The 27,906-nt window shown below is 39.1% G+C and overlaps 2 protein-coding genes across 4 annotated transcripts; one reads left to right on the top strand and one right to left on the bottom strand.

Annotated features, from left to right (window-relative positions):
• Positions 1–436: 436 nt before the first annotated feature.
• Positions 437–3,058, bottom strand: arf6b (ARF GTPase 6b). The gene is made up of 2 exons (XM_088355093.1): positions 2,640–3,058; positions 437–2,421 (listed from the first exon to the last, which is right to left on the bottom strand). Exon 2 carries the CDS (start codon positions 1,874–1,876, stop codon positions 1,349–1,351), a length of 528 nt encoding a protein of 175 aa, XP_088211219.1. The 5' UTR covers positions 1,877–2,421; positions 2,640–3,058; the 3' UTR covers positions 437–1,348.
• aspg (asparaginase homolog (S. cerevisiae)) lies at positions 2,658–27,606 on the top strand. 3 transcript variants are annotated; one of them, XM_088355090.1, is made up of 18 exons: positions 2,658–2,802; positions 7,490–7,814; positions 10,652–10,778; positions 12,730–12,841; positions 12,924–13,049; positions 13,322–13,405; positions 13,854–13,980; positions 14,066–14,178; positions 15,280–15,465; positions 15,577–15,690; positions 15,778–15,897; positions 17,711–17,806; positions 17,950–18,113; positions 20,663–20,749; positions 22,327–22,426; positions 22,526–22,591; positions 22,670–22,705; positions 26,870–27,606. In XM_088355090.1, exons 1-18 carry the CDS (start codon positions 2,800–2,802, stop codon positions 26,915–26,917), a joined length of 2,034 nt encoding a protein of 677 aa, XP_088211216.1. In that variant the 5' UTR covers positions 2,658–2,799; the 3' UTR covers positions 26,918–27,606. The 3 variants fall into 3 exon arrangements, with proteins under 3 accessions (XP_088211216.1, XP_088211217.1, XP_088211218.1); XM_088355092.1 differs by lacking the exon at positions 2,658–2,802 and adding an exon at positions 7,301–7,419; XM_088355091.1 differs by lacking the exon at positions 22,670–22,705.
• The last annotated feature ends 300 nt before the right edge of the window (positions 27,607–27,906 follow it).

The raw sequence follows: 27,906 nt of genomic DNA, 5'->3' as shown, positions 1-27,906 counted from the left end.
GGGTTCTTTGCAGTTTTGTCTTACATACATTTTGGTACGATGTAGTTTTGCATAATGTGTATACTTAGAAACTGAGTTTTGCAAATTTCCTGACAGAAATGCTTGCACAATAACTGGTTTAACATTAAGCAATTGTTGTACACGCGCAACACATTCTGCTTGAGCAAACTATATCCCACAACCTGCCCTCAGGGTACACAATACAGCATAATGTATAGTAACGCCCACTCTCACGCAAACAATCATGAGAGGTTGTGCTGTTGCTCCAGAGAGCAACAGTTAAACTTCCTGTTTTGAAACATTCTCCCATTGACAGGCAGAAACCTTTCATTAGAGGTTTCTGTGAAGTCTCCCTGGCCACAGAAGTCAGTAGCTGCAGCTTGTGTTTTTCAATTTTTAAGAAATTATCTTTATATAAAGCAACATTACAACAAAGGAGAGTTCAAATCACTTTTTTAATCAGACATTACAATGACAAGGTCTGTACATAGATCCCCGCCCCACCCTGATCAAAACAGGAGCTGCTGCAGCACACTTTGGACCGCATGACAGAAGGTCCCTAGTGGAGGTTGGCTGCATTTCATGCTACAGATACAGGCTATTATATCATGTCCAAATACTGAGACTAATCAATATCAGATCGAGAGAACTCAGAGCTGAAGGACATTCCTTTGGAGCAATGACACGACCGCTGGTGAGTATTCACCCCCACGATTTAAAAAAAAAAAGAAAAAAAAAGAAGGGAAACCGGGAGGCCCATTTGTTGAATAATCAGCACATTTAGGTATTAAGACATGACACATCATCTTACAATATAGCCCATAATAGGGAAATAAGCGAGAGGGCTAATGAAATGTGATTTTTTTCCGCTTAAGACTGATGGAAATGTCAAATTTCGCATTTTAATCGATCAATATCATTCTAATAAGTACTATTCAACATAGTACTGTGTCGGTCCGTCAAATATTTAAGATTTCAGTTCACCGAAAACAAGCAAAGATTAAAAGGTCCCCACCTTAATGAAGAAAAATGCAGCATCGTAAAAGAATATATAAAACATAAAATAAACAACAGGCAAAGGTGGTGAAGTGTTTGTGGCGTCCATAAGAGAACCCACGAATTGAATATTCAACAGGCAAGCCCTAAAATATTGTGATAAAAGTCTGCTACAGAGAACAAGCATTTTTTTTTTAAATCAGAAATCCAAGAGACAGATAAATTAGTCATGGGGATTATTGCGGTATTAAAATATAAACGAGACTAATCAATTTGTATTAAACCACACTCCTGGGAGAGATTCTTTGCGATTTTATTTTCGTTTTGACCTAAAACAGTCAGTAATCAATCATTAAGATTTGTAATTGGAGGTTAGCCATGTAAGGCCCTCATATAGTCCATCTCCTGTAGTCGCACACGAGGGTTGAACATACCAATTCCGATCTCTGATGCGCGTCAATCCGAGCTTCTCTTGGATTTCATGTGGCTTCATGGCGTCGGTGAGATCTTGTTTATTGGCAAATATCAAGATGATGGCATCCCTCATCTCCCTGTCATTAATGATACGGTGGAGCTCCTGCCTCGCCTCGTCGATGCGATCCCTGTCTGCACAATCCACCACAAAAATGAGGCCTTGGGTGCCCGTGTAATAGTGTCGCCACAAAGGGCGAATCTTATCCTGGCCACCAACATCCCACACGTTGAATTTGACATTTTTGTAGGTTACAGTCTCTACGTTGAAGCCCACAGTGGGGATGGTAGTGACAGACTGTCCCAGTTTCAGTTTGTAGAGGATTGTTGTCTTTCCTGCAGCGTCAAGTCCGAGCATTAATATTCTCATCTCCTTATTCCCAAATATCTTCGAGAGCATCTTCCCCATTTTCAACTCTAATGCATATATTCCTTGCTGGTAATAAAAAGAATCAGACAGGAGCACTCCGCTTTTCAAATGAGCTTCAGTTCAGTTACAGGCTTGTAAGAGAAAGCATGCCAACGTTAAAAAAGCACTCTCATGGCGATCCAACTACAAGTTTACTAAACTGCGAGGCGCATGGACGTGTACATTCAAAGTTGCACTATATATGTGCGGGGCCTTCACACCATTCCTCGTTACTCTACAAACTTGGAACCAGCAGTTGCGCAATAAGCATTCTTGATCCCAAAAGAAGATGTCCACAAAATGGTTATTGTGTAAGAAAAGAGGATATCGTAGTACTTAATGCCACGGTGAGGTTCCTTGGGCGATGTGTAAGGCGGCTCTCTCCCGGCTGCGCCCCAGCACTACCGGGTAAGAAAATCAGCTTTCTGAGGCGAACGAAGATTTCCGCCAGGTCGACTTCACAGTCCTCGGGTGCCAGGGTCTTTGTTCCACAATTCCACGACGGGACGAATTCCACCAAGAAAACTCCACGTCTCGCCACCCCTCTGTAAGGAGATTAAATAGGAGTGTCAGACATCCTAATTTAGCCCGTGTCCGCTAATGACGGCTAGCGTGCTAACTAGCCTAGCCGGCTAGCTAGCCAACAGTTAGCGGTAACCAACCAGCCGGGACTTGTTACAAATCACGCGGCACAACAAATAAATGAAAACACATTATAATAAAATATCGGGTAGACGTATTGACTGAAACATGGATAACATACCTTCGTTCCACCCTCCACTTTCGATTAATTCTCTTCGTTCTTTTCTCCTTTCAGCCGAGCTGGTCGCGGGGCAGATACACCGGAAAGGTGTGGAGCTGCTTTCGTTGCCACTTCCTGCCCTTCACTTCTTCCTTCATTTGCAGATGGAGTTCGTTTCTCAATGGTGCGTCAAAAACAACTAACTGATTATAATTGTTTCAAAAAAGAAAACGTCCGAAACTTCTTCGCGTCAAAGACATCAAAGCAAACACGAAAACATTCAACCGATTGGTATATTTACTACCTTAAGCCATTCAACATTGGGACCTGTAACTGACATATCTAAAGACTTTACAGGTGTATTGCCCCCCCAACACCCGTTTGGGTGAGAGGTTATGAATATTTTGGAAATCACAAAAACATAACAGAAAAGTTTAACGTTAGCATCGTTTATTAAGTGTATTTCCACTTCAAACAAAAGTGCAATACTACCATCTCATGTTGTGATAGCGTAAATGCACACACACGTTTTGAACATTCCAATGGTCTCAAATATGGAGGACTATTCCTGCCACGTGTAGAAGTAAATAATCCACATAACAAATTACAAAACGCAATAAATGAATAAATTGTATTTCTCTAATACATCAAAGTTTATACGTGATTTATTTACGTTCACATTCGTTTAATGGCATATATTTGTATGTATGCATTTATTTATTTCTACATTTATTTCGACATATGGCAGAATTGGTCAATAGTTATTATGACGAGCCAAAATGGCGTCGTGGAAATCATAAACTGGTTTTAAGGATGTCTAAAATGCATTTACACATTTTTTTGAGAACTTTGTATTATTCCAACAATGGGTTGGGGGCTGGAGGTATAAAACTAGATCCACGGGAGTATTAAATTTAATCAACACTTGTCAATACCTTTGTAAATATCTCTAATTTCAGTTCCCCCCAGGGATTTTAGATTTAGTATTAGTATTGTCACATGCCACTGCCAGTCAATGCTGGGGTCTGGTTTATTTCTGAAGCGTGGTATAACACTTTACACCGACAACAACGGCAACCAGGTGATGAAGGTGAAGTATTTGAGTCAGACCAGGAAGCCATGGAAATCAGTACTATTTGTTTTATGTGGGGGAGCAAACACTTACCCCAAAAAACGGCTCGGAGAGCGATGGCCGGCGCTAGGCTGTACCTGCCCAAGACACACCTCAGGAGGTAGTTTACCGACGACCCTGGCGTTTAAGGGACCTGTCAATCGTAAACTGTGAATTTCAGTTGACGATAGCTTCAACTGCATTTTAATTTATCATTATTAGGACATCTTGAAGGGCCACTGTGTATTATTTGACCATTAGATGTTGCCGCACTGTGTCATGCAACCGAAAACAAGTGCTAAAAAGCACAAGGAAGAAAACAAACTATGGAGAATCAAAGCGACCAAATCCGGTAATTTTTCTTCTTCTTTTTGCCCCATCTTTTCGCAGTTTTTTGGGTACTTGTTGAACCAAGATTTCCGATAGACTCCTTGTGTAAGGGCTATACAAATACACATGACATGACTTGTCAGCTCCCCTTAGGTGAGGCTCATGTTATGTAAGTCAAGTCATGTTTATTTGTATAGCCCTTAATCACAAAGAGTCTCAAAGCGCTGCACGGACCACAGATTATTGCAAACCACAGACTATTATGACACCATCCCCTGATCTAAAACCTACATGAGGGCAAATAGTACACAGATATTGTCAACATAAAATATAGGTTATTCATACGCTATAGAATAGAAGAGTGTTTTAAGCTTAGATTTAAACATTTCCACTGAGGTTGCAGATCGAATCTCAGGGGTAAGAGCATTCCACAGCACCGGGGCCCGAATGGAGAACGAATGTAAAATAAATGCTTATTTCTTAACCTATTATTATTTTTAGTATCTAAAAATGCACGTTATTATGATAGTTGATGTATTTTTGCTTATTTAAATTAGGGGTCTTCAATGTGGTCCCTGCAGGCACCAGGCAGACCCTTAAGAAAACCTGAGTAGCCAGTGGAGAGGTTCTGAAACTAGTTCACTAGTAATGGGTCATTGTGATTTTCCAGGAAATCTGCTTTCTAACTGGCATAATGTATTTGTGGTTGACTGAGCCTATTTTAACTGAACTTCTACTCTTACAAGCTGATACCATAATAACAACATAGTAATAACATGATAAGTTTTCATTTTAGTTGGGTATATCAAACTGTAAACATATATATATATATATATATATATATATATATATATACACAGTGCATCTGGAAAGTATTCACGGCGCTTCACTTTTTCCACATTTTGTTATGTTAAAGCCTCATTCCAAATTGTATTAATTTAATCTCTTATCTCAAAATTCTACACAAAATACTCCACTATGACAATGTGAAAACGTTTTTTTTTACTTGTTTTGAATTTATTAAAAATAGAAAACTAAGAAATCACATTTACATAAGTATTCACAGCCTTTGCCATAAAGCTCAAAATTGAGCTCAGGTGAATCTTTTTTCCACTGATCATCCTTGAGATCTTTCTACAGCTTAATTGGACTCCACCTGCAGTAAATTCAGTTGATTGGACATGATTTGGAAAGGCACACACCTGTCTATATAAGGTCCCACAGTTGAGTGTACATGTCAGAGCATAAACACCAAGCATGAAGTCAAAAGAACTGTCTGTAGACCTGCGAGACAGGAATGTCTTGAGGCACAAATCTGGGGAAGGATACAGAAAAATTTCTGCTACTTTGAAGGTCCCAATGAGCACAGTGGCCTCCATTATTCGTAAACGGAAGACATTTGGAACCACCAGGACTCTTCCTAGAGCTGGCCGGCCTTCTAAACTGAGCGATCGGGGAAGAAGGGCCTTAGTCAGGGAGGTGACCAAGAACTCGATGGTCACTCTGTCAGAGCTCCAGCGTTCCTCTGTGGAGAGAGGAGAGCCTTCCAGAAGGACAACCATCTCTGCAGCAATCCACCAATCAGGCCTGTATGGTAGAGGGGCCAGACGAAAGCCATTCCTTAGTAAAAGGAACATGGAAGCCCGTCTGGAATTTGCCAAAAAGCACCTGAATGACTCTCAGACCATGAGAAACAAAATTCTCTGGTCTGATGAGACAAAGATTAAACTCTTTGGTGTGAATGCCAGGCGCCATGTTTGGAGGAAACCAGGCACCGCTCATCACCAGGCCAATACCATCCCTACAGTGAAGCATGGTGGTGGCAGCATCATGCTTTGGGGATCATTTTCAGCAGCAGGAACTGGCAGAATAGTCAGGATAGAAGGAAAAATGAATGCAGCAATATATGGAGATATCTTGGATGAAAACCTGCTCCAGAGCGCTCTTGACCTCAGGTTGGGGCGAAGGTTCATTTTTCAGCAGGACAACGACCCAAAGCACACAGCCAAGATCTCAAAAGATTGGCTTCAGAACCACTCCGTGAATGTCCTGGAGTGGCCCAGCCAGAGTCCAGACTTGAATCCGATCGAACATCTCTGGAGAGATCTGAAAATGGCTGTGCACAAATGTCTCCCATCCAACCTGATTGAGCTTGAGACTTATTGCAAAGAAGAATGGGCAAAACTGCCTGAAGATAGGTGTGCTAAACTTGTGGGATCATATTCAAAAAGACTTGAGGCTGTATTTGCTGACAAAGGTGGATCAAGAAAGTATTAAGCAAAGGCTGTGAATACTTATGTAAATGTGATTTCTTAGTTTTCTATTTTTAATAAATTCAAAAAAAGTAAAAAAAAAAACTTTTTCACATTGTCATAATGGAGTATTTTGTGTAGAATTTTGAGATAAGAGATTAAATTAATACAATTTGGAATGAGGCTGTAACATAACAAAATGTGGAAAAAGTGAAGTGCTGTCAATACTTTCCGGATGCACTGTATATATTATGCAAAACTGAATTGCAGATGCAGTACCTGTAACACATTCATTCTAGGGATGGGAATCCCTGGGCTCTGCCCAATACAATTTGCCTCTTGATTTACTTGTCACAATCCGATTTATTTACCATACATTAGCTAAAGCCACCGATACAATAAGATTGGATATAATGGCATATCTCGGTGCATCTTGATTCAAATCCATCATCTGCTAAAGCCAACGATGCGATTCGATTTAAAGACTTACCCCGAAACATCATGATTCAGCACTGCCTTACCAAGATTTCATGATTCAGTCAGTTTCAATATTTCAGTACTCTATACTCCTCTCCAGCTACTAACATCACAAAATTCCTAATGAGGTAAACAGTATGGTTATTTTAAATGAATTAAGCAAGTAGGTAAATGTCAACATTTATTAACTAAATAAATCCAAAGCATTTCAAAAATTGCCATATTTAACATCATGTCAAAGTCACACTTTAAAGCAAGTTCTGAGTTACAAGAACAGAAATATAGAAGCAAGTAGGCCTGTTATGAAAATGCATTAATAACAAAGTGACTGTTATTTCTATGCTCTGAGGCATTTGTAGCACAGAATAGTCTTCAATAATATTGTTTATTGTGATCATTTTATGCCTCAACACATTGAACTTCACGTTTAGTTATCGTGACAGGCGTCATTCCATTGGATAATACTTCTAAGGCATTTGACATTGGTCAGCCAATGGCCTTTGGTTATTAAGTGTGTAGGAAAGACACGCCCCTATCAGTGATGTCACAGGAACCAATATCCCCCCCAGAAAGTACACACCCCAGATGAACTAAGCATTTAGGTGCAGAGGAAGCAAATAAAATAAAAAAGGTACGTGTGTACATCGTATACATTAAAAAGCGATATTATTTCAGTGTTCAAGACTGTTGTTCCTCGACAGGGGTCCATTGTGACGCGTTCAAAGACCACTGCGGGTTTACAACAAGCAACAGCCCCAGCGTCCGCTTCTCCAGTCATGGCCAATAACCCCCCGAACACCTTGACACCGCTCGCCCGGGCTTTGTCCCACCACAAACTGGACACGGTTGAATCCAACGAGGTGGTCTCTCCTCGTAACTCTTTGGTCCATCCATGCCGGAGGAGGCAGCTAACGAGCTGCGGATCGTTCGAGGGGAACGAATTGGCCGCCTCGCCAAGTGCATCCGAAGCGCGCGTATTCGTCATCAACACTGGAGGAACCATCGGGATGACGCTTCTAGACAACGGTAGCTAAGCTCCACGTGGGCTCCACTTGATACTTTTGGAATACTTCCCCTCGGCTTGCATGTGTGCAGCCAAGGTCATGCTGCTAGCACATTTGGTAGCCTCTTTTTAGCCGCTTGTTGATGTCATGCCCCGCCAAGCACGAGGCTGCATCACATGCAGGTGATCACTGGAGAGTATAGGAATTATACTTTATTTACTACGCTTGAAAGTTTAAAGAGAAAACTATAATATCGAGTTGAAATGTGAAAGTTACATTTAAATGATTAGCTCGTTATTATGATCTATATATATATATATATATATATATATATGAATGATCTATTGTTTATCATTATTATATAAATATTGGATTTAGAAAAAACACCGCCTCAGACAATTGCTCCCTTTATTAATGATTGCAATTCCCCTTATTCGACGGTAATACACTTTACAAACACAACGCTGCACCGCCTTTGTAGAATAGACCCCGTGTTTGTAAACAAATGTGACGTGACCAAGCTGCGCGCGCATTGTTGAGGCATAATAGCGGAATTAATGTCAGTTTATACCAACCAATTGACAGTAAAAGACATCTCAAATAAGGACAAAGTATGTATAACCAACAAGAAAGCGACTTTCTTTATTTCAGGGATCAGAGTTAACAAAGAAACAGTTGTTTTGATTGGCCCTACACACAGATTTTGTGAGCAACCATGTGCAACTTTGTGGAGCTTTTGTGTGTGACTCTTTCGACTCATATACGACGCTGGGGAAGTAACGATTAAAATACCCTTGTATTTTAGCTAGTTAATTGCAAAGAAAGATGATCAGTATTTAATATTTACAGTGGCTTCGTTTTCACCGAAGTTAAACTTACTACTTACTGCTAATAGGCTTTCCTTGGTTTGCACCCACCTTAAACACGTAGTTTAATTTGGTAAGATCAATAATGATAGCATCCATCTTTTGTCTGCAGCACTTATCCTAGCCATCCTCGGTCAGTGGGCCTGGGAACACCCTGAACTGGTTGCCAGCCAGTCGTAGGGCACACAGAGACAACCTTTCACTTGCTGTCCTTGGAATGTGAGAGAAAACCCAAGGTGCCCGGAGGAAACCCACTTAGTCACGGGGAGAACATGCATACTCCACACGGGGAGGCTGCGGTAGCTGGACTTTAACCCTGAACGTCTGCACTGTGGGGCTGTGCGCTAACCACCAGGTTGCTGTGCCGTCCAAAAATGATGTTATCAATAATAATCATTATTAACAAGTATAAAAAAAATGAATTACCAATACCAACTTGGGTGCTGAGGTACTTAACTTGTTTGGGCATTTGGGTTGGCCATGGTCCAAAAAAAATTGTGCGTGTTTTTTTTTCTTTTTTGCTACTTTTTCCCTTTTCATTTTCTTTGTTTTTTTGTATGTGTTTGTCTTGCTGTCGGTCACTACCTCTCGAGGGATTTGACCTGGGTAGATAGACAGATAGAATAATGTTATTGTTATTATTATTATTATGTTTCTACTCGCTAGCATCAGTTGTAGCAAGCTTACAATCTTTAGCAGGCATTTGTAGCAAACACTTAGCAGTTTCCGACACTTATCCTATGTACACTCACTAAGGCATTCCACATTCAAGTAAATCCAAACCAGATCGCCACAATAACGGTTGTCTCTGTAAATTACGACTCTAAAAATGCAATTCAACATCTATATCTTCCCTTGATCCATTCAAACTCGTTCTGCTACACCCGCTCTTTTGGGTCAACAATACAGGTGTGAAAGAGCGAGTGAGTTATCCGTCTCTTGTGTGCTCTGCGACCGGCTGGCAACCTGTTTAGCGTGTGCCCTGCCCGCTCAGGCAACCCCCGTGACCCTTGTGAGGATAACAGGTCCTGACAATGGATTGATGTAACAGAAACTGTCAATAGTTAGTTTAATTTGAAACAAAGATGTCAGAGTATCAGTTTCAATTGTCTTCCTATACTATGCATGCACTTTCCTCACATGGCTGAAAACTCACTGTTGGCATTACAGCGAAGACGGCAGAGCAAAAGGCGTGACAGAGGAATCCTCGATCGAGGACAACATTTCCTAGTGTACTGCGAAAATAATGTATCAGCAATCTACGATGACATTATCGTCTGCTATTAGTGATTGAAACGATCTGGAATGGAGCCTTAATGGGCAAGACGAGTTTGTATACATACTGTATGTATGCTGCTATATTTGATATATACTTACATAATATAGCTGCTAGGCTATGGTTAGCACGTCTGTGGCACAGATCTGAGGTCATGGGATCAAATCCAGCTACCAGCCTTCCTGTGTGGAGTATGCATGTTCTCCCTGTACTTGCATGGGTTTCCTCCGGGCACTCCAGTTTCCTCCCACGTTCCAAAAACATGCATGTCAGGTTAATTGGCCGGTCCAAATTGTCCCTAGGTGTGAATGAGCGAGTGAGTTGTCTGTCCTTGTGAGCCCTGCGACTGGCTGGCATCCAGTTCAGGGTGTCCCTTGCCCCTGCCCACAGTAATAAGTTGCAATTTATTGAAGTAGAATATAGTATACTGTGCCTTATACAATGTCAGTTTGAGCGAGATCCTAAACTGCGCTGATGACTGCTGTTTATCTATTTAATGTAATCTTTTTTGATTCTATTTGGGTGTGACATTTTAACGTCATGTGTTTTCCTCAGCTGTCTCATTTCTCAAAACACATTTGAATCTGCCATGGTTGTAATCTCACTTGAACCACTAGAGTGCAGCATGGCACTTCATCTGCAAATAGCAGGAGCAAGCCTCGATTGTAAAATACAGTGTATCCACTAATTGTTTTTTTATCCACTTATCCCCCACAGTTCTTGCCCCGAAAGCCAACACTTTTGTGCACGGTTTGCGCAAGCTGCCTATCCTCCACGATGAGATGTATGCTCAGCAGACCTGCATGTATGACTACTATGATGCGGAGCGCACATTAGTCCTGCCGTAAGTGGACCTACATTTCCTTTTGTGATCCGATTACAGATGATGTTCGAGTTTAGAATCCTCAGAGTAAATCATCAATGCTGCTTGTACATGGTTTGTGTTGTAGTGGTGGATAAGTCAAACAATTATGTGGGAATAGGTTAAAATGTACGACAGGGTGAAGAGAAACTATGGGAGAATAAGCTCTGGAGGGAAGCTCTGGTACACTCAATTTTACATTTCTTTTTTAATCGATGTTTTTCCACAAGATTTGTATGTTCAATTGTTAATACCATTTATAATGGGTATTTTTTTTGTCATAGACACATAATTATTGGATTGTACGTGCCAAATTTAATACTTTTGTTGCCCTGACAGGATACCTGTGCGATCTGACACAATATTCCACAGGTGCTGTATATGTGGTTGTTTTGTTTTTGCCTGCACTACCCTGTTGGGCAGCTCTGCCCTATATTATATGTCACAATATACAACATCCTTTGCCTGCTTGACAAGATGTACATTGCCCATAGAATATTATTCACACACATACAGGAGTTTCCAAGTTAAAAGTTGGACACATACCTACTAATTGGTTAAGTCACCTGGTTAACGGTCACTTTATTAAGCTAGGGTAATTGATTATAGCAATGTCTCAATAAATCTCGCAGTCCTAGTCATTACCTATAATTTCTTGCAGGTTAAAAACAAGTACATATTTCTCTTCTTAATACTATGACATAATCTGCGTTATTTTTTATTCTTTAGACTTTCTCTTGATTTTCTTCGTTGCTTACCTGCACACATGCTCTTCAAACTGGCAGATACAAAATTCCCATGATAAAATACATTGGCATGAACACCTGTACAGTATTTTCATTACATTTCCTTTATATTAGTTGCTAGTGGGCATGAATGATTTATGATACATGCACATCTTTGAATTCATGCTGTGTTTGCACTAACGTTTTTCTCGTATGCAAATCTAATGTGAGCAATGTTGGCGTCGCAGGTCAACTTTTACTTATGGGTTACTGATTGATTTGAAATGCTGTCTTTTTTCAGCTAATGTTGCAAATCTTCCCTGTACATGAGCTTATATTTTATTATCTGTTTGTAAACAAAAATAAGCTGTATATCTAGGATAATTTGTTTATGCTTTTGAATCTTTTTTTTATTATTCCGGTGTTAGCTGTAAAATATCCTCAATCCGATTTTTCTGGTGGTAAAGATTATCAGCAGAACATGTTGCAGGGTTGTGTGTGATGAAGGTTTATTAGATGACCCGCTGTTTGGCGGACTGGAACATGCATCTGTATCCCCCTGCTGGTCCATTCAACCTGGACTATAAAAGGCCGGCCAGCGCTAGTGTTTGCCGACATTGTTTCTGTTAGAAGGGAGATTTTACGGAAAATGAGACTGTCATGCAGTTTTCAAATCCAGTGTCTCAGGTGGGCCCGACCTGCTGCTTGACTTAACCCCTACTTTAAAAGAGGGCATTATTTAGCATTTTGTACTGTTCTCTCAGCCCTCATTCCTAACGATGGAACTCAAATAACCTGCAAGACAGAGCCAATCATCCACCTTATGTTGTGCCATATCACAGAGTGTTAAGCTTTCGCTTGAAAAGAAAAATGGCTAATTTCCCTCACAATGTGATCCTTCTTTTTACACTCTTTAATTTAAGTTTTGGTTCCTCACTGCTTGAGCTCTTCTAAAGAGTTTCTCCCGCTTCATTAAGCCACAATGTTTTATAGAAGGGGGAAAAAGTAACAAGGGCTGCATCCAAGGTGCGTGACCGAGAATAATCATTTTCACAGTGATGCCAATTAACTTTTGTTTATCTTTATTGGTTTGGCGTGAACTGCACTTGGTTGCTAATACTAACAATGTTTATCAGTGATTGTTATTAGCTGTATCTTTAAAGACAGGCTTTCAAATTGCTATTATAACTGTTTTGTTTTCATTTCAGTTTGAGTAAATCCAAAAAGAGGATAATATACACGATTCAAGAGTACAGCCCTTTGTTGGACTCAGCCAATATGACCCCAGACGACTGGGGAAGAATAGGAAAGGACATTGAGGTACTGAAGACACTCAAGAATCATCACCTATACCTGTGTAATGATTTAGTGATTGTTTTCGACTTATTTTTGGATTTCGCAGAAAAACTATGAAAACTACGATGGATTTGTGATCCTTCACGGCACAGACACGATGGCCTACACAGCTTCTGCCCTGTCTTTTATGTGCGAACATTTGGGCAAGCCCATCGTCCTCACCGGCTCACAAGTAAAATCAAACAAACGAAAAGCCCACACAAAACAAAATGGGCCATGATAGGGGTTGGACGTTCACAAACTAGGCAGCTCAGATTTCCGTTTTGGTATAATGTTCCAATGTGCTCCTTTTGGTGAAACAGTCATGTATACTATTGTGAAAAAAAATCAGTTTAAAAAGTCATTTTGCATGAATAAACAGGAACCAAAACTTGAGGATGTTATTCATCACTTTCACAGGAAGTCTGTTGAGTAACACCTGACTCATTTACTCTTTAAACTCAGGTGCCTATCTATGAGATAAGGAATGACGGCAGAGACAACCTGTTGGGGGCACTGTTGATCGCTGGACAGTTTGTCATCCCTGAGGTGAGTTGTTATTGGAATCTGTCTATTAAGACTAATTCTCTTCATGATCAAATGAACCAGAACCAGATTTGATAAAAAGCCCTTACGTTCACTTATTAGCAGAAATACGAGATCACCACGTTGGGGTATCTGTTTCTTTGTGGCAAAAAAAATTGCCTGAAGGGACGTAATGCAGGTTTTTATTTACCAACACACAATAACAATAACCAGGAATAGAATAAACACTGAAGTCGTTATCCCGAAGCGCAAAATTCGAGTGCAACAAATTCCATCCACCGTTTGCAGCAGACAAGGTGGATTACACAAAAATAGAGTGTGCATTTGTGTAATATGTGGTAAAGGACCAATTGTGTTAAATAGTGTTTGCTTGTTTACTATTGTTAATGTAGTGTCCGCTTGTTTACTATTGTTAATGTAGTGTCCCTCAAAATCCCCTTTCTCTTTTTAGGTGTGCTTGTACTTCTACAACAAGCTCTATCGAGGAAATCGGGTGACCAAAGTTGACTCCGGGAGTTTTAATGCATTCGCGTCCCCTAATTTGGCGCCTCTCGCCACTGCTGAGGTTGATGTTGCGAGTAAGTATGCCCGCACAATAGATCTGTGTCATGTGTGAATGAAAACTTGTTAAAAGTATATTTGTCTTTTCATCCTTTCCTGCAGTAAACTGGGACACTGTTTGGAGAGCAAACACCACAGTGAAGTTTCAGGTCTCCACTGAGCTCAACAGGAATGTCGGCTTACTGAGGCTCTTCCCAGGAATAACTGCTGCTACGGTAAATGTATTTTACGAATCCTAATCTAATGATACACTTATGTGAATAAAATCACGCTGTTCTCAACTCTAATCCTTTAGTCAAAATGTGCAAATAGATCAAATAAAACCCCCTTACAGTGAATATTTTGAGTCAAACACACTCTAAAATTATGTGTAAGGGAGGAATATAGTATAATTATTCACAAGATTGATGTAAACACAGCTGTTTGCTTTTTGCTTGCTGTGGCAGTCAATGTGTCCATTATTAAAAACAGATTAGATTTGTCAGGCATTTTGTAAAAATTTTTAAAAAAAAAATCCTATTTTGACCCATTTGGGTTATTATTACGCAGTCATATTGGTACTGTTATGATGAATTTTCTTCTCCTTAGTGTTATTCAAAGTTGAAAAGGTATACACTTTTGTATACTCTAACTGCAATAAAATAATGTTAACTTCAGTTTAATTGCACAGTTATCCCACTTGCTACTTTCCCGCTCTTGTAAACCTAATCAGTGCTCTGCTCAGATACAGATAGGTTGGCGTTATGGGCCATGACCAATTGCCCTGTAAAGAGGAAGACTTGGCATTGATAGCGAAGCGTTTAGTTGCAGCTCGCGTTTTGGAGGCCACCGGGAGGGCAACTTTACTGTCTCAATCTGCTCCTGCAGCCCAGTACGGCCATCAAGATTTTCTTCGCATCCCTTTACTGTTTTTATGAAACGATGTTTTGGGAAACCAAACTCTCAAGTGTGGCGCTTCAAGAGCTTCATTGCTAATCTGTGCTAAGTGTTTTTTGTCAAAATGCTTATGGCAAAAAAAAAAAGCAGATTTAACCTACTTGCTCTTTTCATACTTTGCTATTAATACCACACACTTGCCAAATGATTTTACACTTGCTAACACCTTCAGATTAATTGCTCTCCTTGTGGACCCCGCCATCTTCTGCTCTTCTAGTCATATGCCATGGCTAATGATGTGGCACAGGGCTTTCCAGTAACTTGGATCCTTACTGAGTCTTGAGCAGATGGGCTTTTAGGAGCCTGGGTGGGTTTTATCTTTGGAGGGTTGCAAAGAAGTACATTCTACTGCATTTTTTTCCACCCCAATCTATTTTCAGGTGAGAGCTTTTCTGCAGCCGCCAATGGAGGGAGTGGTGCTGGAGACCTATGGCAGTGGAAACGGCCCGGATAACCGTGCCGACCTGTTGGAGGAGTTAAAGAAGGCAACGGAATCTGGTGTCATTATCATAAACTGCACACAGTGTCTGAGGGGGACGGTGTCGACGTCTTATGCAACTGGCAAGGTTGACCATGATGATTATGTGATTACCGTATTTTCCGTGCTGTAAGGCGCATCCCGGAAAACACGGTATTCTTTTATTCAACACATTCATTAAAGGTGATACAACATTTAGGTATTGATCGATGCTGGGCTTATAGCTGGTGGCGATATGACTCCAGAAGCTGCCCTATCGAAGCTGTCCTACGTGCTGGCTAAGACGAATTTAGATCTAAACGCCAAGAAAAAGGTTTGTAAAGTGAACAACATGAAATGTCACACAACCCTTGAAAATAAAGACCCTCTGTTTGATTTGTGAGTCTATTTTTGTGTGAAGCTGATGGGCCAGAACCTGCGCGGTGAAATGACTGCCGATTTGGCTGGAGCCAAGTTCACTCTGAGCGACAGCCGATTTATCCAGGTTGTTGCCAAGTCTTTGAGCATCAGCTGCAAAGAAGTAAGACACTTTTGCATTGTTTAATATTATACATCTGATTTGACCTTAAATTTCCTTCTTTTGTTTTGACAACTTCGTCCAAAAAACTAACAATTGCGTTTCCAAGATCATCACTAATTGGTAATATCTAATACTGATTTGAAAGTCTTAGGAGAAGCTATTTGAAAACAATGTGAACTTAGTTGTAACTCACCCAAAAAAATAATTCACGAAATGTAAAATGATACAATAAAAATAAATAAAAATAAACTACATAAATCAAAACACAAGTCATATTAAAAATACACAATTAATACACTTAAACTAAATATAAATACAAAACGAACAAACAAGATTAAAGGCTTATTTTTATCTCTGCACAGCAGAAAAAAACATTAAGCAATAATTAACAAAAGTAACCAACAAAATATTTGCACAAAAACAGCTGTACAATAGACGGTGTAATACATTAACATGTGCCCAAAGGGAGTAGGTTGAAGCTTTTAAATGCCAACCAGTTTTAATTTTTTCTTGCAGGAAAGACCTATTTAAAATAAAAAAAGAAAACAGAACCTTACCCTACAAAAGGGAAATAAGAAAATAATAAATTCCAGACCTGCAATTATACCACTATTGACTCTTAAAATACCTTCAGAAACTATTGCATAAATACCCTATAAAGCAGTAACCCAAAACAAGCAGAAAGCAAACCCTAAAGTTAATACCACATATTCTTTAACTAATATTTAATGCCACATTTTATGACAACATCTTCAGCATAAAAGAGATAAATGAGACTGACAAGCATTTTTATTTTTGAATAGATATTTATTTGTGTGTTTATATGTTCATTTATTTATAGTTTTTTTCAATTCTATTCAAATTGTTATGTATTGTTTCTGTATCTTTTAATTACATGTTTGTTTAGAATATTTTTTTAGATTATTTGTTTCAAGTCATGTCACTGACTTGATTATTTGTTTTAGGTTTCGTGCGGGTGCTTCAGATTCTTGAAAATGCTTAAATTTTAAAGTAGAGATTTTGAGAATTGAAAATTGCCTGAATTTTCGGTGAAGTGCTTGTAAATGCTTGAAACTGTGACCATGTTTGTCAACTAGTCTGCTTAAAAATGACGCCAACACTGCGGTCTGGTGGCTTAGATTTGCTATTGCATTTCCTCTTTCCTTGTGATAACAGCAGTTTATAATAGTGTGTACGGCATTGCCCTATGAAGTGTAAATGCCCACTACGGGTTGGGGACAGGAGCATGCTACTCCTTAACAGAGCACTATAAAAGGTGAGATTACATATCAGTTACCAACATTTATTATGGGCCATGCAAAAACATTAGGGTAGCGTTTCCCAGGAGTATATTGTAATGGCTAGAACTTAGTGCAACTGGAAATGTAAGCTACTTTTACCCTACACTTACATGGAAAGAGATTTGGGTCAAAAATATTGACACACGTGATGTTCCAATCCGCAAATGTAGTTACATTTCGTTCAAGATTTAAAAATCATACGTCTTGATAAATGCACACGCAAGATTAAAATAGCATATGTGAATAGCAGAAATATTTGTGGCTCTGCAAAATCCATGATTCACACCGTATTTCTTCTTTTAATGGTACTGGATGAATTGATAAATTGGCTTTGAAAGTCGTTAAAAGTGCTTGAATTTGGACATGAAAAAGGTGTACGAACCATGTGGTAGCTTGGTCTTCCAAATAAATCAACAATTGCTGGATTGTCCATTAGCATTATTAATGATTGTAAAGCACCTTTTTAAAGCACTGAGGCATGTTGTGAGTTCCCATATTTTATGTGTCCATAGGAGCTGGAGGCCATCCGTGACGCACTGACACCCTCACTGGCTTGCGCAGCCACTAAGATCGGCGACATTGAGGCCTTAGAAACCCTCAAAGAAATGGTAAGTCCTGCCGTAATTTGTCCCTCATGTTGTCAAGCACCATTACCTGTTCAGATTGTTCCTCTGTTAAGCGATTGACGGGGTGATAAATTTCAAGAACTGAATGAACTGCCTGTTGTCCTTTTTCATCCCCTTTGGCTCAGGGCAGTAATTTGTGTCTGAGTGACTATGATGGACGGACCCCGTTGCACATTGCTGCCTGCGAAGGAAACCTGGAAGTCGTGCAGTATTTGCTGACAATCGGCGCCACCGTTTATGCCAAAGATCGCTACGGTGACACGCCCCTGTGCAACGCCGTGCGCTTCAGGTAAGTTTTGAGCTTGCTTTCATCAGCAGAGAAGCAAAGGGACGAGCAGAGGTTAACGTGCGATTTGTGATATTTAGGCTAATTGACTCTGTTTATTAATATCATTGTCCCAATTTTTTACTAAGGTACCCATTTTTGAAATTCATATTGGCCTCAGGGAGAAAACGTAAGTGACTGTTGTTACTTCTATCTTCCTCTACGCTTGCGAGACATGGACTCCCACCATGGTTCCCGCAGATCCTTGAAAAGTTGTAGAAGGCATTGAATTCATTATTCTTAAAATAAGGTCTTAATTGTCTTAAATCCAACTTTTGAATGTCTTAAAAATCGGACCACGTTAATAAGATGTATATTTGTTTGGACTAAAAAGATTTAGAAATATTTATCACATCTCATCTCTCATCTCATCAGCCGTACCGCTTATCCTCATTAGGGTCGCGGGGGGGCTGGAGCCCATCCCAGCCATCTCCGGGCAGTGGGCAGGGGACACCCTGAACTGGTTGCCAGCCAATCGCAGGGCACACGGGGACAGACAACTCACTCGCTCATTCACACCTAGGGACAATTTGGACCGGCCAATTCACCTGAAATGCATGTTTTTGGAACGTGGGAGGAAACCGGAGTGCCCGGAGGAAACCCACGCAAGCACGGGGAGAACATACAAACTCCGCACAGGAAGTCTGGAGCTGGATTTGAACCCACGACAGGTTCCCATGACATGAACTGTGCCGCACAAGCGCTAACCACTGCGCCGTATTTATCACATGTCTTTTTATAATTCACCAATTTACTTTGGTGGCAACATCACGTAACCACTATAACAGAACTATCAAAACGGTGATGTGGTTTCAGTCAGGGCTTTCAGAGAAGACAAATGTCTTAGGTCAACCCCCAACACAAAGCAACTTCCTACAGAGACATTTGCTTTGGACCATGGGAAAGTGTGAATGTCTATGAGGCACAATGTATTGTGTACAAGATATTTGTGTGTTTTTTGTTTTGTTTGTTTCAATTTTGTTAAATTTGATTTAAAAAGGCATTAAATATGTCTTATAAAGTCTTATATTTAATTTGCCTTAAGCTTTGGGAACCCTGCTCACAGCAAAACTGGAAAAGAAAATCCAGGCCATAGAGGTGTGCTGCTACAGGAAAGGTCTAGGCATCAGCTACTTAGCCCATGTGACAAACGAAACGGTGTGCATTACCATCAGTGGCTCACATTGGACCCTACGAAGAATTGTGTTCAACTGTGCATCGACGGTAACTTCAGTGGTATGGTCATGTCACAAGATCATCAGGACTGACCAAGTTAATTCTCCAGGGCACAGTCCAAGGACACAGGAGGAAAGTAAGACTGAAAAAGAACTGGGCCGACAACATTAAGGAATGGGCTGGTGCCAATTTTGCCAGGGACCCTGAACAGTGGAGAAAGCTGTCTAGATTTGCATCCTCATTGGTGCCCCGATGACCCATGCGGTTAAGGGATCCGTGAACATATTTCAAAGAATGGTCAGCCTTGCATGTAGCGACAGGTTTTCTTGAACAGTTAAGCGAGGCATTGCAGCCTCACTTTACTTGGTGTGCATTCCTCTGCTGATGCAAGTTATGACGACGATTTTTAAGAGACTGCTTTAGCTAAATTAAAATGTGGAACTCAATTGTGGAGATGCAGGAGTGGCTTCAGAACAGGTCTTGCAACTTGTGGCCAATTTTATGGTTCACTCATGCTGGTTGTTGGTCTGAAAGATAACTTATCAATGTGCAGGTGTAGGCTTGTGATGAAATCTTTTTGTTCTTGTTGTTTTTTTGTTCTTCTGAATGGTGTAGTTGAACGTTTGACTCCTGCGTGGGCGGTTCGGGCGTATGTGGGGCAATAGTGCATGTTCTGACTTGTACCTGCTAACAGTTTTGTTCTACTTTTATATGCCGTTAAGCGATCACAATTTTGAATTGGGTGTTTTCTCCTCATTAACTCTTAGTTGATCACAAACAGACAAGAAAGAAATCAATTGATATTTTTATTTTATGTTTCAGTTTGTTTTGTGCTTTGTTTGTTAGCATTCTGCTTTAACATTCAGCCTACATTTGTAGCCCAGCCTACAAATTATAATCACGGATAATAAGGGACCTTTTTCTAAGCACAACACGTTTACTTACAAACAATGTAAACATTTTTTTTTATGTTTGGCATTAAATGTGTTAAGAATTTGCTTACTGTAACAGTTGAGTAAATACAGCTTTACATCTGAACCAACTCATCACAAACATAAAATAACTCCAGTGAGAGCTAAGAATAAAAATATGCCTGCCTCAATCGTCATAATGCTTTAAAATACAGTAAAAACAAAAAAGAGCGTTAGCAGTAAACTGGCAATAACATCATATCAAACTACCAGGCTTGGCATACTAAAGTGAGAAAATATTGCATTATATTGTCTTTAACATGAAACCTGACTATCTTTGATAAATTTTTGATATAAATGAGCTAGAGAATTGCTTTTTTTTTCTTTTCTTTTTTTAAACGCAAATGGTGATGTCATGTAACGCAGGCACAAGGACGTCGTCAACCTCCTAAGAAAGACAGGAGCCCACTTCTCCCGGGACGAGTTGGAAGAGGCTGGGACAGAATTGTGCAGGTTTCAGAAACGACGCACACGCACACACACGCATGCATCCACAGATTGTCAGATCCACACCAACCCATCCTACATATCTAACACAAGCCCAACCAGTTTGCTAGTACCAGAGGAATGCTCCCTGACTACATAGTGTCTGAAGTCGGACCATACTTGTGTCCCTGTTGTTCGTCAGCCAGATTTCTTACTCTTTCATCTTTCACAAACACAAAGCTGTGAGCTTGTTTGTTTGTGTTGTTTTTTTAAATTAGGAACAGCACAAAAAAAATATCAAGTAACAATAGGAAAAAAACAATTTGCACACACAAATACAGCTGTACAATACAATAATATAATTTATAAACATGTGCCCAAAGGGCGTAAGTTAAGCTGAAGCTCTTGAGTACATACTCCTCTTTTTCTTGCTGGCAAAATGTATTCAAAACTAGAATTGTTGTGCACCATGAAAGCATCACACGCATTAAGATGCTAGAAAATTTTTGGGTGCTATTTGCTTTTTGGCAGGGCTATTGGCTCATGAAAATGTAAAAACTTGTTAGAGTTCAGATGGAGACCAAAATCCTGAGATGGTATTGATATTCAATATTGTTCTGGCCTGGGAGAGTGGAATATCTTTCTGCAGAGTCGACAAAAACCCAAAATGCTGAATGAGCTTTATTTGGGGGGGGGTATTTTTCTCATCTAGGGTAACCTCTCTGACTGCCCGTGAAAATTGGTGGCCACACCTAATCTCCATCCCCATTTTCTTGGGTGGACATGCAACAGACACATATATACTGTATGTATATATATATATATATAACATTCTCACCACCCTCGCTTCGATTGCGGGTGATAATTAAAACAAAAACACAGAACCTTACCCCACAGAGTAAAATTGGAAAACAAACAATATTTCAAACTTATAATAGTATCGCTAGTGACTTCTATAACATATAATACCCAAATAAACTCCTGAAATATTTGTCTTGTTATTATAATCATCTAAAATCTATATTACATATGATTTTTTTAAATTGATGTGAATTAAGGATATTTTTTAAAATCATGATCTAAATACTTCCCTTAATAGCTTTTCGGTTGGCACAATGGCTTTTCAATGTTGTGCAAAGGTATTGGACCTTGAAGTTATGGATTCCCCTTAGATGATGAGTGTCTTCTCTGTAGAGAAACAACTGCTGAATATTTGTTAGGAGTTTGTGCTTACTTGCTTTGTATACTAATAACAGGGATTTAAGTTTCAATATATCTTCCAATTTTAACAGGTTGGATTTTATAAACACATTCATTGTTTGTACGTTCTTTATACCCAGGCTATGCAAAATCCTAATTGTTTTCTTCTGTTATCGAAAAAGCATTTCCAGATTGTTCTTATATGTAATTTCCCAAGTCTCTATCCAATACCTTAAACAAACAACATGAATGAAGTGGATTTGACTTACTATCAAAAAAAACCATTGCAGAGCACGATTCTGCTTATTTGGCGTCCCCAGGACACTTAAAAATGTGCTGAAAATCACCAGGAAGTTTGAAAACAATAGTCAGCATTATTTATGGTTTCTGCTGCTGTTTGTTAGCTTGGTTGTCAGCGGCGACCTGGAGGGCCTGGAAATATGGAGTCTCGCCGGGGCTGATCTGAGTAAACCGGGCTACGATGGCCAGTCACCCATTGAATTGGTGAGTGTTATTTGAGAATGTGAGTTGCGCTAAATAAGCACCTTTTTTTTTAAATACTTTGGAACTTTAGTGTGCACGTTATTTTTTTGTGTTCCCCAGGCCAACGCTATTGGTAAACCTGATGTGGCGACTTTCCTATTAAATATCCTGTACAAAAAAATGAAGGTAAACACTTGTATTTACTTCATTCAATGCGTATGATAAATGCTTGTGTAATAACTCTTTAATTACATATGATTTCAGACTGAATTTACAGGATCAAATGAATATGATGATGAGGTAAAATAGTAAGATTTTGTGTTTCCCCGTGGAAACATTCTTCATTCTTTCCGCATGAGATGGCATTTAGCTTGACTTTGGTTTTGGGTTGTTCTTGTGAAAGTCACCCGGTTTGGTCACGCATGTCATTTTCTGTAGTCTGGTGTTCTTTGCCACTTGGTGCTGACTGAAAATTCTCAGGCTTCAGTCGAAGACTAATGATTTTTTTTTAAGCTGAGCCCTGATAATGAGATGTCAATGTCACTCCATAGAAACTAAAAAAAAGGTTTCCCCCAGATATAGATTAAAAATGGTGCTTGGTATTCAATAGAGCTGGACGGATATTGCTCGTGGCCGCCATCTCCTGGCTTGTGTCATCATTGCAGCCTCTGTTCATTGTAAACGTTCAAGTACGTGCATTTTATATACGCGCTTAACCCCTTAGCTTGACTGTTGAGAGGCAAATACGTGTCCGTACGATGTTACGGGTCACTGAAATACGTCACACTTCATTGGAAAGCTTAAACTCTTGGGATTCAAGATCTGATAGTAATTTCTAAATGTTTTCATCACAGAAACCTCACGATCAGTCTGAAACATAATACCCAAAAACTATAAAGCCAGGGTAGCTCACAAAAGACATCGTCTTGCAGCCATCACATTTGATGATAGTACGCAACCCTACACTCTGTGAGAGTCTACTGAGTCAAAACGTGTAAAATATTTACTCCAAAACACACGATAATATCAATGGATAAAAAAAAAAGCAAAAAAAAAAAAGCAGCCATAAAGTATGTCTGCATCAATGGATGTCCCGATTACAAATAAACAGACTAGTAAAATTATTTTTCTAGGCATCCAAAATTGTGATTGACATACTTTTCGCCCGATTGCATGGCTCATTGAAGGTCCACAATGTGCATTGACCCAACTCGCCTTCTGTACCTCTGAATAACTTAAGCCAATAGTGACCGATTCAAATTATGATTGACACATTGGTTAGCCAATGAAATTCTGAATAAATCGATATTGTATTCAAATTAGACCTTGGAATAAGTGTACGTATAGCCACTAGTGATTCATTTTGACACACTATTGTTATGCCCAAGTGTGCACAATCTTTAATTGACTTCTGAAAAGAGAATTCCAACATTCACAACTCTTTCACAATGTCTAAAAATACACATTTGCAAAGATTTTTATTGTTGAAAACTGGAAGTCTCTCAGTGGCCACTTAGGAAAAATGTGTAAAATACTAAGTTTAGTTTTTCAGATTCTGATAAAATTTGACATGGTACCATGTAAGCTATTTTCTCACCTTTTTTCCAATCAAGGTGCCCATGCTACACTCATTTAATTGCAAAAAAAAAAAAAAAAAAATCAGGCAAGAATAAAAGCCTTTATGTATCGGTGTGTTCTAAATCATATTACTCAATGTTAGTGGCACTTTCAGTGCTTATTTCAGTTTGAAACTTTGAGAGTGTTTCCTTTCAAAAGAGACCAAAAGCGTCTCCCAAGGGTTCAAGAACAGCCATAAATTTTATTTTGGGTACATCTTAGATTGGGACTTACGAATACATTTACAGGAACATTAAGGGGTTAAATGAACTTGTTTTTTCGTCATTATTAGGGTTTGGGTTGATGTTAGGATTGTTCTTGAAGCAGGCTTCTTCTTACAAAAGCTCGAGGACGAGTATGACGTCATTCTACAGCACTCGCCCCCATTCCTTCAACCTAATCTTTTCCGGACCAAACAGCTTTGATAAAAGTAAGATAAAACCAGAAAGATGTAGTAGAAAATAAACCATTTGGTCTCGTTGGTATTTATTTGGGCATTGTTAACACATACTGAATAGAGAAAATATCTAACTTTTTTCAGGACACCTCAAACAATTCACCCTCCTTTAAATTAATTTCTTAGTTCTTTCAATTTCCATTATGTAGAGTGGATTTTGCTCATTAAATTATACTACCCAATTGTATGTTATTCCCTAAAATTTAATCCCAAATTGATTCATGTAAACATATTTACAAAAAATCGGCTAGTCTTTAATATCAAGTATGCAACACCTGTTTTAATTTTAAAATAAATCATGTACAGGGAGAAACTGGTTAAACGATTCCATTCATTTCATGTATTTTTAGGATAGTGGTTCAATAATCAAAAGAATACACAGCCTTTCAAAAGTTTTGGGCCACTTAGAAATTTCAATTCTTTAATGAAAGTAATGTTTGACAAATAAAACATTGGTTTTTTAAATTAAAACTATCAATTCGAATTTTTCAATGTTTTTGAGTGTACCATATCTAGATTTTGCAACTAATATGATTCATTTGAATATTTTCTCTACTCAATGATACCAATACCTAGAAATTTTGATCCATCGAATTTTATCTAAAACAAATATAGAAAAGTCAAGAATTAAAACAAAAAACTAATTTTGTGTTTTTCTACACAATATAATGCATTATTTAAAATCTAGATGGCCATTCATGCCTTTAGTTCCTGATCATACACCTGTATCAATAGCTGTTACAAGTACAGATACCTTAAAATGTGGCAAAATACAGTTTATTGTGTTTTAAATGTTGGACACCTGCAAAGGAGATTGCACAGGGTGCCAGTTCGTTATTTTGACTATTACACTTCACTGTTGTTTGTTATACAAACTATTATGCACTGTTTGTAACTATCGACCAATAATGTTACTGTTCGTTGATTCCACACCGTTTAGAACATGTATGGAATTTATTATTGTGAGGGTTTCTCTTACAGTTCTCTCCTGTTCTCCTTTCAAGTTCATATGTCATTGATGTCTTCTCTCCCTATTTTGAGTGTCTCTTAAACTATAAATGTTTACCGTATCAGTACTTTCCAAGCACTAATTAAACAGAATGTTTTCCTTTTTTTAAACACCAGATTGTGTAAAGACTTTAATATATATACAATCTATGGATAGATAGAAAACACAAAAGGAATCGATTAAAACCCAAAGCACCTGACGTGAGAGATGAAAAAAAGAGTTCTTAGTTCCCATGTTTTGCATTAGCAATCGTTGAACCTGTAAGTTTGTGTGATGTAGTTTTGATGTATTACCGTATTTTCCAGACTGTAAGGCGCACTTCAAAAATCCCAAATGGGCCAGAAATTTGAACGTGCACCTTGTAAGGACAAAATTGGTATAGCGTTACCGTGTTTGTGCAGATACTGATCAGTCGATAAATCTTAAAGCTGACTAGAATTTCATAACAATGGTGGCAACGGGGATCGAACCAGATAGCAATGCTAACAGCACCAATTCCACCAAGCCGCCAGTGACATGAAAGATTGTTCACAATTGCATGACTATATACTACGGAAGTTGAACCCGGATCGTTCCGCCAGTTCCCACTAGCTAGATCCGTAGCAACACAGAAAGGCATTAGATCGTACCCCAATATGACAGTATTTTTAGTCACGGTACTAGACATGTTAGAGTAGAGAGAATGTCAATGTTGTTTCACTTTTTCTCAGCTCAATTAAGCATTGTAAGTCACAAACATTTTAATTTAACTGTTTATTTACACCATTCAGGACTACTGAAATACTCTCTGTATTCAGTTCAGAATGACCGAATTACTTCCCACAATGCCCTTATCATTCAGTTCAGAATCCTGTGTGCTTCATAAAGACTTTGCAAGTCAGCTGTATCACGGACCAGTTTAATGTTTGACAACAATCTGGCGGCCCGGCTCTATAATTTCATCAACAATTTGACACTGCGACTAAAATGGTGAGATAAGATAGATAAGACCTAATTCCTTTTCATGTGTCGTCTGCAAACCTATGGGTTTAATAGATGGGAACCGGCACATGCCATGATCTGGCGATTTGTCTTCCCTAGCATTTTAAGTAATGTATCTGTCACCAATGATATATCAATCGATGCGCAAATACAGCACTTTGTGTGTGTGTGTCTGTCTGCAAAACTAGCCCTTACAGTATTTCTATATCCGCGCACCTTATTGTCAAGCACTCCTTTTATATGACAATATATATCACAAAAGACTTATTTTGGGGGTGTGCCTTATAATTCTGTGCGTAAAATAAGGTAATTGTTCTTTTCACTTAGACGGCTTCCGTTTCAATTCCCTACCTTCTCTCAATCTAATTTTGTTTTCCATCTCTGTGTCTTCTCGGATCAGAGCGGCAACGCGATAGAGTTCACGGCGGCGCCTGCCTCTGAAATGTGAGCCCACACGGTCCAGTTTGTCCTGCTCCGTCCTCAAACACCACGTCCTCACCATTGCTGAGCCACCGTCCAACTTTGATTTAAGCACAACACAGTGAATTGTTAGCACAGGTTTCATGTATGTTTTTCAAATGTCTACAAATCTAAATATCAGGGTGATTTTATTGTGGAGGATTAGCCTAATGCTGCTATAAGTTAAATCCTTGACAAACTGTGATGCTATGCAATAATAACTGTGACTGAAACTACAATGAAATTCAGGGCCTGTTATTTTTATATTTATTTTCATATAGAAATGATCAAAAAGACACTGACGAACGCGAGCTTCATATGATCTACATTTTTTTATTTTTTTGTTTGTTTTTGTTTTTGTTTTTTCTTTAATACCTCCAAGTGTGTCCTGCCGCCAGAACACGTGTCACGAAAACTGGGAAGCGACTCATCCGCAAACTGACCCGTCCTGTTCCCACATCCGGAAGTCGTCGAGCCGGAAGAGTGGCATAGCTCTTTGCTCTCGCTCAAACGGAACCCGCAATTTCGGTTGCGACCTGTTTTCGCCATCTTTTTCTTACGCTTTTTGTCCGTGTTATGGTCTCTTTCATTGGTTTTAGTGGACGAGTGAGATGACTGAATGTATAAATGCCGTTCATTGAATTGTCATGAAGTAATAAAAATCTGGTTGTTTTGAAATTGAATGTCAATTTTGTGATATTGTCTCGGATTCCCTTGGACACAGAAATAAATTTGTCAAACGAATAAAACAATCTCTTATTATTGGCTGACAAAACACCAATCAAACTTGGCTAATAAATGATTTATTGAACATCTATTCATATTTCTGGGGCCGTGAATTAGTCTTTTGAAAATAAGCTAGTACATGTTGATTGTAAACGAAACAAGCACTGCGTTTGTTTCTGCTACTGGAAGTATGTGATTTGAGTTTCTTTACTGCACCTCCTAAAAGCCAACCTGTCAGTCCAGTAGTAACAC

Source organism: Urocampus carinirostris, chromosome 15 (genome assembly GCF_059441175.1).
Source record: "Urocampus carinirostris isolate Australia breed hairy pipefish chromosome 15, RoL_Ucar_1.0, whole genome shotgun sequence".
NCBI classification, from domain to species: domain Eukaryota; kingdom Metazoa; phylum Chordata; class Actinopteri; order Syngnathiformes; family Syngnathidae; genus Urocampus; species Urocampus carinirostris.
This window is presented reverse-complemented; position numbering and strand designations above follow the sequence as displayed.